General features: G+C 49.6%; 1 protein-coding gene across 6 annotated transcripts in view; it reads left to right on the top strand.

Moving 5' to 3' along the window:
- The first annotated feature begins 482 nt into the window (after positions 1 to 482).
- Positions 483 to 11,632, top strand: part of LOC119335687 (uncharacterized WD repeat-containing protein C2A9.03-like) — a 17,767-nt gene continuing 6,617 nt past the window's right edge. The window contains exons 1-3 of one of the 6 annotated variants that reach the window (XM_037607785.1): positions 483 to 596; positions 796 to 973; positions 1,077 to 1,244. In XM_037607785.1, coding sequence (XP_037463682.1) covers positions 833 to 973; positions 1,077 to 1,244 — 309 coding nt within the window. In that variant the 5' untranslated portion in view covers positions 483 to 596; positions 796 to 832. Of the gene's footprint in view, positions 726 to 795; positions 974 to 1,076; positions 1,245 to 11,632 lie in introns of all 6 variants that reach the window. The other 5 variants (XM_037607783.1, XM_037607784.1, XM_037607780.1 and 2 more) reach the window with 5 other exon arrangements.

The following is an 11,632-nucleotide window of genomic DNA, read 5'->3' as shown; positions in this document are numbered from 1 at the left end:
CATCATCAATTTTGCAAAAAAAAGACATTTGCTTCCAGTTAGGGGTTCAAAGTAAATGGAGAATATTGCGATCGCCCGATATTTTCCAATAGTCTGAAACAAATGCCTTAATTTTTCTTAGGTTCTTGTTCTATGGTTATGACTACAATATTTTAAAGAAGTGTCTTTGTGTTATATGCACATTACATTCTCTTTCTCAGTGCCACAAAATTAATGTTCTTTCTGAAGTGTTATAAAACTAAGGTTTCGTGTAATTATCACTCGCTACTATGTTAGTCTTCTTCTTTGAAGAAACTAGAATGTTAGCTACATGACAAATTCTTTCGAAAAAAAAGCTACATGACAAATAAACACGGGAAATACTGGAATAAGAACAAATGGAATAGCCAAATAAAATGTTTTACGGAAATAAAAAATAGGCGCAGCCAAGCGCGCCTTTGCTTCTAGTTTAGTGGTATCGCAATGGGCAATTACCACGTCACGCGCTACGGTCGTTCGGGCTTGCTCCCGTTCTGCTGTCCAGCTCCGCCTGCGTCGTCTCGCCGCCTTCCATTCGAGCGTCCCCTTTTTTAGTTCGCATTCGCACCCCACAAAGGGTAAACAAATTCCCCAACCCCCCACGCTTTTCTGCTCCGCCACCTCTAAATCCGACTAATCGAGGCGACTTATTGGAGAGATTGGTATTGATTCGGGTGATTCTTGGGTCGTCTGCCCCCCTGCCCCGAGTTTGTGGCCCGACTCTGAGTTGGATTCTTTGGGGCAATTTGATTGTTGATATTTTTTCCTGTCGTGCAGTGTGATTCTTTTTGGCTGGATTGGAGCGTGGAATAAGATGGACGAATTCGAGCTGGAGGATAACCTAGAGTTCATCCTCCAGAGCATCCAGGAGCTCATAGAGGACCAGGGGGACAACAATCCCTTCGGCGAGGTCAACCAGAATGAGCTCCTCGCCAACCTCGTCAACTATGACCAGGTACGCCCGCCTCCGGCTGACCCTTTCGATATTTGGTTGTTCCCCGTTGCCCTTTCGATCCATCTGCGTTACAAACCTGTAACTTTTCTCTTTTGTTTTGCAGGATAACTTGATGCCGGACGTGTCCGTGGAGGACGTAGTGAACGGGAAGGACGTGCAGGGGATTCCGTGGGAAAAGATGCTGTTCCCGAGGGATCAGTACCGGGAGATGAAGATGAAGGGCTACAAGAACTATCAGAACCTCAGTTATGCCCGGGAGGATGCTTTGCAGGTACCGCTCTTGGTCAGTCACGCGTGTTATGCTCTTTTCATTTCCCCGTTGACTGCAGCGCAGAGGCAAACAATATTGACCTCCCTGATGGACCATAAAGGTGTTTAGAATTCCAACTCTTAGGGTATCCGATTCACATCCACTTATGACACATTCACCAATGGATGGAATGGAAGGTTGCATCCGCATGCACATGAACTACGAGATAACCAGACAGTGGCACAAGGACAGATTATTCTACTGAAATGGCCACTTTGGGTATTGTGGAGACATCAATATGCATGTCCACATGTTTTTTATGTGGTAGTTTTACATGCTGATTTAGCTGCAAACCAACGTGCTAGATGAAAGTATGGTAATATATGAGGGTTGATGCTCATGGATTAGGTCGAGATGAACTTGTACTGTTCATGTACCGATTGATATGTAGAACTTCAGAGCATAATTAATTGGATTAAACTATATGTTAGACATGTAATTGAGACAATTGCAATACCTGTACTTCACCTTTATAATTTTGGTGACTTTGGGTACAATGATCAGCCCATACTAGCATAGCAGCTCAACTGACATTAAATAGTACCGCCTCTGCACCGGTTTACAGGGCCATCCAAAAAATAGGGGTAACCAAGGCAGCATCATGGCCAGGTTAAAATCTCTCGTCTCCACGTTCATTTAATGTGCTAACCTTTGGCTTCTCTTCCTCAGGATGTTTCCTCTAGCACGTGCGCTAGCGCCCGTGCCTGTTGGCCCCTCTCTCTAACTAATCCATCGCCTCCCTGCGCTTTCTGCTTGCCCACGTGCGCATACCAGGCCTGCTCTCCTCTCTTTCTTTAATTAACTCCATCGATCCGGAGTAATGGTGCATGCCCAATCTTATCCAGGGGCGGACCTAGGACAAAAATGTCCCGGTGTCCCAGTTTAGTACTATCACATATGCATGGATATCAAGTAATGTTATATTGCCATGCATAAAAAGTAAAACTCAATAGTTAAAAATGTTCAACAATGAAATGCTTACCAAGTGGGTAAAATAAATCGTTCATTTGAGATACTAGTTGATTATATACTGTAGAATAATAATAGTAGTAGAGCATAAAAGACTCCAGACTATGAAAACAGAAAATCACTCCAAAACTAAAAAATCACAGTAATCCAATTTGCAAATAGATGTGAACCGCTATAAAAATTGAGATCATAGAAATACGATTCTTAAATAGATGTGAATTACTCCAAAAATTAGAAACTCACAATTATCCAATTGGACGGCAATAATTAGATGGAATAGATGCATGAAGGGAGGAGCGAGTTGCCTTTGCCTTAATGTTTCTCCAGCGATCTAGCAGCGCCGGCATGCCGTGAGGTGTGTGGCGGGTTGCCAAACAGGAAGAAGGCGATGCTATGGCCTTGGAGGAATCAGGCAGAGGAGGGGAGAAACCAGTAGGCAACAGGCCCACGACACGTCGTTCAATCAGATTTTTTTAGGGGCATTCAATCAATCAAATTGATCACGTGGGCTGTCAGATCAGATGGGCTTGCGTCTGCGCTCCGTCTCGTTCGTGGTTTAGCCGGTGTCCGTCGATACTTTTTACCGGTGTCAAACGACTACTTGCGCTACTTATATACACGTAATCACAAAAATTACCTGGTGTCACAGGACACCGGTTGGGTGTACGTAGGTCCGCCCCAGATCTTATCACTTGTACTCGAGCATGCGTTGGCTGGGAAAGGTAAAGGGACATGCAAGCTTTGTTTTGTGCACATGTTTGCTAATTTGGATGGTTATGAGCTGATATTAATGGCGCCCAATTGGACTCCCAAGGAACAACCACATCACAACGCATACGAGGAATTAACGGCGGACAAGGTGCACAGAGGGATCGCTGACCCTTTATACTTGTCTATCCCCAATTTTTTCTCTAGCCTTTAAACCGATCCGCATGGAGTATCTGATCACAAGAAAGTGCATTGCATATGCATCACCTCTGAGATCATGAACAATCCAAATTCGACCAAGTTATTAGCTGCATATCATCCTATATACTCCATTGAGCTGGACGACTCCTTTGATGATACCAGCTGGCGTTTTACGCGACAAATCTAGGAGTCTAAGGTTAGGGAGGCTTTAGAAAGATGAAAGGAGGCAAGACAATGGGCCTTGATTGTATCCCCATTGAGTTGTGGAGAGGCCTCGGAGACATATCGTAGTATGGCTAACTAAGTTTTCCAACCTCATTTTTCGGGCAAACAAAATGCTAGAAGAATGGAGGCGGATTATATTAGTACCAATCTTCAAGAACAAGGGGGATGTTCAAAGTTGTACTATTACCGTGGAATTAAGCCGATGAGCTATACAATGAAGCTATGGGAGAGTCATTGAGCACCACTTAGGAAGAATGACAAGTGTGGTCAAAAATTAGTTTGGCTTCGTGCCTCGGAGGTCGACTATGGAAGCCATTTTCTTGGTACACAACTTATGGAGAGATACAAGGAGCAAAAAAGGGACCTGCATATGGTGTTCATTGACTGAGAAGGCCTACGATAAGATACCGTGGAATGTCATGTGGTGGGCCTTGGAGAAACACAAAGTCCCAACAAAGTACATTACCCTCATTCAAGGACATGTACGATAATGTTGCAACAAGTTTTCGAACAAGTGATGTCTAACACTAATGACTTTCTGATTAGAATAGGAGTGCACCAAGAGTCAGCTTTGAGCCCTTATCTTTTTTGCTTTGGTGATGTCTGATGTCACAAGGGATATACAATGAGATATCGCATGGTGTATGCTCTTCGCTGCCTTCCACAGCAACCTGCGCAACCGCAAGATGCGCGAGAAGATGAACATCCGACAAGTGAAAACCGTTGCCGATTTGTACATTTGAACATCCGACAAGATGCGCGAGAGGATGCCGTCATCGTCGACTCTAATGACAACGAGGTTTCCACTCCAAGAAAACCAGCAGGAAGCGCCCCCGAAAACACAAGCGCAACGCTGTGCTGGCAGTTGAAGGCGCTGTCGGCAAGAAGTCCAACACAAGTGATACCGGCAAGCAAATTGCCGTCTGCACGTCTGGTCAAGTTGCTACCGGAGAAAAAACCTGACGGTCCTTACTGCAAGATCCACCGCACAGTTGGCCATGACCTCAACAATTGTCGCCAAGTAGAATTCCTTGCTGAGAAGCAAAAGCAGGAATACGAAAAGCGCGACAAGGAGAAGAAGGCTTAAGATGGTGCTGCTGGTGCCGGAAAGAAAAACCAGGGCGTCCGTGGAGGCTGCCGCGGGAAGGCCGGTAAGCAGAAGGAGAGGCCCGTTCATGGCCGGACAAGAAAGATGATGAAGATGAAGATGAAGATGGGGATGACTTTGATCAAATGTTCCAGACATGTTGACTGTGCCTGCATTGGCGGGGCATCTTTGCACTCCTCTCACCGGTTGCTCAAGCAATGGGCTCGGGAGATAAATGCAGCAAATCCGGATAGATGCCCAGAAGCCTCTAAAGTGGTTGCACACGTCCATCATCTTTGATGTCGAATACCACCCAGATCGTACTACTGTGTTGGTAGCTTGCCATTGTTGGTATCACCAACAATCCGCAACATCAAGGTAACAAAGATGCTGGTAGATGGCGGTGCCGGTCTCAACTTGATCTCCCCTTCGGTGATTAAGAAGATGCAAATCTCCGATGAGGACCTCCAAGAAACGGGAACATTTCAAGGAGTGAACCCGGGAAGGACCAAGCTGAAGGGGCAGATCACTTTGCCGGTCACATTTGGTGATCCAATCTACTACAGAACCGAGAAGATCGTCTTTGACGTTGTCAAGCTGCCAGTGCCCTACAAGGCATTCTGGGTCGTCCTGCCTTGGCCAAGTTCATGGCAACATCTCATTATGCTTACAACACATTGAAGATGACAGGGCCCATGGAGGTGATCATGATCCACTCTGATAAGGATGCAGTGATCTGTGTTGGTAAGCTATACTGGGAAGCAGTTGCAGCATTTGCGGGCAAATCGCTAGCTCTTGTCGACAAAGTTTCCGGGAAGCAAAGCAAGGAGCAGTGCGCGACTGATGCTGGCAAGACCTCCGGGAAGCGCGTCGCAGAATGTAGCACGTCCGAAGAGGCGCGGCTTCCCTACAACCACTTTTGTACAAGTTGGCCTCTGTGGCATGTAATCCTTTGTTACAAAGCCGGGCACAGATCCCGTGCATAGTAAAAAGTAAGTGTTTCACAACCCTTGTGTATGCACATTTCTCTTATGTATGTTATGCGTAATGTTGTATTGTGAATATAAATCCTTGCAAGGCTATGGCTAACATCCGGTCAACATCCTAGCCGGCCTCGTCTTCTTTCTTTCTTAAAGACAGAAGAGCCCCTTCGTGTGCAAGTTTCCCGGGGGGAGCAGAGGTGTGGGTACACCAATGATGTTCATGAAACCATTGGCCGCCCACTATGCAGGATGAACAACAAAGAAAGCTAAGTTGTAAAACTTTGAAACAATTAAGTTTTCTTGATGTTTTTGCTTTCTTCCTTGAACAAATTTCGTTCTTGTACATAAACCTGCACACGAAGGAGCCTTATCGGGATTGATGGCGCTCCTTGCTATTTTGAGTCCGCTCAGCAGCATAGGCAGCTAGCTGCACAAGTCTTTGGAAGGTTAATCTTCCCGGTTGGCGGCGTTCCCGGCAAGCTGCTAAGGACGCGTTTCCTCAAGCGCTGCCGGCTAGAGCATGTGCATCGGGAGGCTTTCCGGCAAGCGTAGGGTATAAGAAACATACAAGGGCAATATTACTCAAGAAAGGAAGCAGGCGTTCATTTAAAGAAAAAGAGAGACATGTCATGCATACGACGAGACTGGCCTAATTAAAGAAAAACTGTTTCTTTACATGTGCCATGACAGGAGCAGGCATGCAGAAAAAGGCTTTAGTTCCCGTGGATGCCTTCTATCCGGCCGCACTTGTCAGCGACCTTGTTGGCAATCGGAGTTGCAGCTTGCGGGGCTACCTCTAGTTCGACGCTCTGAGGGACCTTGAAGACATGCCGCAACTCAGCATCAGGGCTATAATACAGGACTTTGCTGAACATCCTCAAGATCACATTGCACACAAGGGTCTTTGCTTCAGTGGCAAAAGACTTCTCTCTATTGCTATGTAGGCGTCCAGTTCGGTGAGAAACCCTTCAAGGAAAAGATGTAAAGTTGTGTTGGGTTGGCTGGTGTCCATGCTAAGATCCAAGGCCTGCAACCCCATTCTCGTCGTCTGTGTGCTGACGCGTTGGGCGATGCCGACAGGACTTGCGGTCCAATCAGCAATGGATTTCTCTTCCCGGGCCAACTTCTGCCCTGCCGCATTCTGAAGACGTCTTGCCTCATCCAAGCTAGCCGTCAAAGTTTGGGTCTTGGTGTTGACGCGCTCAAGGATACTTTGCATATAGGAAAGCTTGCCTTGCAGGTCAGATTTGGCGCCGGCGAGAGTTTGGAGTTCACTGTCGTTTGAAGCAAGAGAGGCGCAGAGCTCTGCCAACGCATCAGTGGCCTTCTGTGCTAAATCCTTGAGAGCAACAATGTCTTTGTCCTTGGCGACAAACTCCCCCTCGAGCTGCTTCACTTGAGACTCGAAGTTGGCCTTCGCGATGCCGGCAATACGAGCAGCGCCAAGGGCCTCTTTGATCTTCCCAGCATGTTCCACAACCTGGTCTTGGTGGGCTTCCTCATGCTTCTGTTCGAGCTCTTCGGTTTGTTTGGACAGCAAGGCTTGGATCTCTTCGTCTTTGATGCGAACAATGGCAGCCAACTTCTCCTCCTTGGTGGCAAGTTCCTCTTCATGAGCGTCGGGGTTAACCTTTCTGGGTCAGCTCGCTGTCAGCTATTGCAGCTTTCTTGGCGGCCTCGGCCTGGGCCATCTCAGCCGCTGCCTTTTCCAGGACGAAGGATTCCTTGGCGCTAGCAAGTTGGGCCTCACGGCTCTTGATGTCTTGAAGCTTCTCGGCATACCAGACTTGCGCCTCATCAGCCCTCTAGAGGAGCTCTTGCTCTGCCATCTCAACATAGTTGGCACGACGTCGAAGTTTTTCCCAACGCCTACTGTAGCGTTGCTACGTCTCCTTGAAACCATTCTTCATGGACTTCAAGAAGAGAAGGTCGGCGACGTCGTCATCAGCATGCGCTCCTCCTCGGTGGTCATGGTTGGAGGGATGAATAAGCTCATCGTCCACACCCTCAAGTGCGTGCTCCCTGGCACCAGACGTGCCGGGAGCATCTGCTCCCCTTCGCGGACTGGAAAGCCTTAGAAACCTGCCTGCTGGAGGGGCTTCAGGTGCGGCAGGAGGTCGTTAGCAGCTCCTATCTCCACATCCGCGTCAATGCTTGCCGTTTCTGGAGCGGAGGTACTGCCGGCAGCCTCCGTAGCCTCCCTGGCTGCATCCACAGCAACCTTCGCGGCCTCCTCCGCGGCATCAGGGGTTGCCCTCTCTTCCGGAGGGGTCGGCTCTGCGAAGGAAAAGACAGAAGAAGAAAATTCAACACCAAATCAATAAGTTACGACAAAGAAAAACAATGCTGGCAAGAACGGAGAGGCACTTGCCTAAGGAGATGCTTACATGTACGGGTCAGTCGAGGGGGTGGCGCTCCCCCTCCGGCAACTTCAGTCGCCGTCGCTTGGTCTCCGGCAAGGTTCGTTGCCGGCACGTCCTCGACGCGGACTGTATCTTCAGAAGCTTTCTCCCGGGAAGGACTCCCAAGAACCTCTTCGTTAATGGTCCTTCCGGCGAGCTGTCTCCCGAAGGAACGGTTGTTGAAGGCACGCCCTGGGAATCCGCTTCCCGTGCCTCTGCTTCTTGGCGGTTGCTCTTCGCCTCCTTGCCGGTGTCGGTCTTTGGGACGCCTTCGGTGGTGCTTGTCGGCAGGGTCTAACCAGTCTCCTCTCCACACGGGTTGTTTTCAACAGCCCCTGGAGGAGTCGAGCTCTGTCCAGTGCCTGTTGCCGGCTCGCTCACTTCGGTGATCCTTGCTCTCTTTCTGGACCTGTGGATCAGGATGCCTCGTCCTTGCAAGGCCAAGACAGAGCAAGCCGCCAGATCAGTGACGCGGCCGTCAAGAAAAATTAAAGAGTAGAAGGGATGGTGGCTTACTCTTCTTCCTCGTTAAGGGCGGAGATGTCTCAGTGCGCTTGAGCCAGAACCTGAAGTTTTTGCCGGAGGAGAAGGCACCCGGACAAGCTTCGCTGCCGGCGGAACATGTGGCCGGGAGGCCTCTGTTCTCTTTGTTGCCGGTGGAGGCTGTTGCCGGGAAGCCCCTGCTCCAGCCTTTGTGCCGACAAGTTCATCTTCAGCCAGTTCGGTGCACCGCTGCTTCTCCTGAACAAGCTCCCGTGAAGTTTTGAGCGCCGCGACAGCCTTACTGGGAGCCGAGGAGCACGGGGCTCCTCTGCCTCTTGTTCCCCTGCCTCTTCTTCTTCGGAGTCACCGCCTGCCACCTGAGAAGACTCGACGCCTTATGCGGCTTCCACCCTGCTGGCAATCCACTCTAGCTCATGCTCTTTGGTGGGATGGACCAGATCTTTCTCTTCCGTCTCAGGGATCTCCACAAGCTCATCATGCCACTTTTCTTCGATGGCACTCTCATGCCTCACCCAGTTGGAGACAATACCTTGGGCATCGCATTCCGGCGTCATTGCCAAGATGGAGTCCCTGGTATTACACAAGGGAAGCATTCGACAACTTGTGGGTGCAGCCCTTGTTGAAGATCTTGCGGATGACGTAGTCGTGCTCCAGCACCATCAAGTTGTTGGCCAGATCGGGACGAAGCCGCATCGTGTCGCTGGCATTCTTGCATTCCTAGGCTAGCCGGCTCCTCCTCTGCAGTGGAGCTATCCGGCGCAAGAGGAAATCGGTGCCTACCATCCCAAGAGTCAAGCCGGCAGCATGGAGATCCTCTATCCGGCCCAGAACAAGACCAAAATCGTCATCTCGAGGGTCCATGTCTTACCAGCGAGGGTCCCTTTTGAGCTTTTTAGTGGCGGTGATGCAATAGTTCGAGAAGTCCTTCATCTTGATCCAACACCAATCTGCTCTCCTTTCTGGCCATTTTTTGTGCCAGGTCCCCTTGAGATACTCGTCCTTCCGTGCGGACCTCAAAATCCATGTCATGCTGCCGGAGATGGCGTCGCCTCTATTTGCGGCGAGAAGTGACGGAACAGGGAACATTTGGTACCACCCCCATGAAATTCTCGCAGAGATGGGCAAAAACTGACGTACAGGTGACGGCATTCGGATTGAAATCCCGAAGCCAGAACCCAAATGTCCTCATCAGCTCATCAAAGAACTCCGAGAAAGGGGGGACCAGTCCACAGTAGAAGAACGGGGCGAAGAACGCAAACTTATTTGCACCGGCAGGGCTTCTTGCGGGCAGCACTTCAACGGCGTCGTGATCTTTCGTCTTCACTGACCACAGGTAAGAGTACCTGTGCGTGAGCTCGGCGACCTCCAGCGCCGGAGGGAAGCAGGCATTCTCCCTCCGCATTTGTGCCAGCACGGCGGCCTTCTTCGACCCCTCTGCCTCTTTCCCTGATTTCTCTGCCTCTTTGCTGACTCTTGTCTTTGGAGCCATGGCAATTGGCGAGAGCTTTGGTGGAAAGTGAGGGCGAAACGACGCGGAGAGGCGCGGCGGCGCGAGGAAGACGACGACGCCAACAATTGGGAAGGATGGAACAGAGTGTGAATCGAGCATCGCCCCTGCAGTTATCCAATATGGGGAAGGCGCAGGGCCTGGCCCTTCGCCGTGCGGCGTGGCGCACCTTTTTAGGCGCACGACTCCACTACTGTCTCGTTTTGTTTCCCCCACTATCCCGCATTCAATGCAAAGATGCGCCATCATCAATGCGCGGTAAAAAGTAGTGGGTGGGAGTTACCCTTCGGCACGCGTATGGCGGTGCATGTTGATGGGCCTAGCCGAGACAAGCGTTGTGCACGCGTGTCCGGCCCAGGCCGGGGGGCTCCTGTCGGTGTAGTGAACAGCAGGTGTTCACCCCATGACCACACACCGGCAAGTTGCAGCCTCCGTGCCGGGAAGGACATGGCCGAGGAGGAGTCCACCACAAGACACTCAAGACATGGTGAATAAATACCGTGAAGAAGGCCTCGAGGCAGGTCGTCGAGAAGTACTGGAATCACCTCAAGGTCATGACCAGGATCACCGGGAAGGCAAAGCAGGCCTTCCAGGGAACAAGCATCCCATGTTGCTGACAAAGACAGAGCCGGCAAGCCAAGCTCCCTGCCACCGCTCCACTCTCACCTACCTGTCAGGAATCTGTTGACAGATGGCGGGCGCGCAGGCGGGTAGGTAGAAGCTGTCGGGCTGCATGGCGACCCACCGCTTGTCTTTTACCTTTATCGACGCCCGTTCTTGCACGTGTCATGGTAATAAAAGGTAGCTGGGGCCGACGGAACAGGTGGAACAGGACCTCCTTCCCGGCATCCAGCATATCAAGACACCCAGCAGATCATTAATTGCCTTTGTCCTACACCGTCAGTGTTACGTATGATAGCACTGTAGCTATCGTCAGCATGTAATTACCATTTTGCCATTGTTGGTGACCCCTTGAGCTATAAAAGGAGGCCCATGGCAACCGTTACAAAGGTCGAGACCCTGTCCATTTGCAGTAGCTAGCAGCACCCCCGAGCACCTTGCCGGCAAGGTTGTGCTCTCTGTAATACAGGGCTCATAACACTTAATCCACCAAAGTAGGAGTAGGGTTTTACGCATCACTGCAGCCCGAACCTGGGTAAAATCCTTGTGTGCTGTGTGTGGTTGGTGCTGCTCTTTCTGTGCTGCGTCCCTCTTCATCGAACCTGGGAAAGGGGCTGCCATGGTCCCATAGATTGTCGTATGCCGACACTTTGTTTCTTGGTAAGTGTAGAATCTTAGTAGTGTTACTTAAGCTGTAATCATAATGAGATGTAACTTCATATAGAAACAACTGTAATTCTGATGGAATTGGGGATGAAATTTTCAGACCCAGGTTTACATAACTAGAAACATGGTTGTTTAGAGTGAGAGATTCAGCACTTGCTACGATTGCTTCTGTTAGTATTGTAGATATTTGGGAAGTCAGATTATCTTGGTTGTAATAAATGGATCAGCTTTATGATTGAAAGTTCACAGTAGAAGCAAATATTTGAAATGAAATATGTGGGAAATCACATTATCTTGTGGGAAATATGTGGGAAGCAATCTTGGTTAGTACTATAATATGTGGGAAGTCAGATTATCTTGGTTGGGGGAGTGGATGTATAACTGTACCATCCGGGTTCCTATTTATGTTGCACGTGCGTGCTTAGTGGTTTGGTGAGATATACAGATGTCCATATTGCTTCTCTTAGTTGTAGGGC

This window comes from Triticum dicoccoides, chromosome 7B, assembly GCF_002162155.2.
Source record: "Triticum dicoccoides isolate Atlit2015 ecotype Zavitan chromosome 7B, WEW_v2.0, whole genome shotgun sequence".
In the NCBI taxonomy this organism is placed as follows: domain Eukaryota; kingdom Viridiplantae; phylum Streptophyta; class Magnoliopsida; order Poales; family Poaceae; genus Triticum; species Triticum dicoccoides.
Note: the sequence above shows the minus strand (reverse complement) of the source record. Positions and strands in the feature narration are given on the sequence as shown.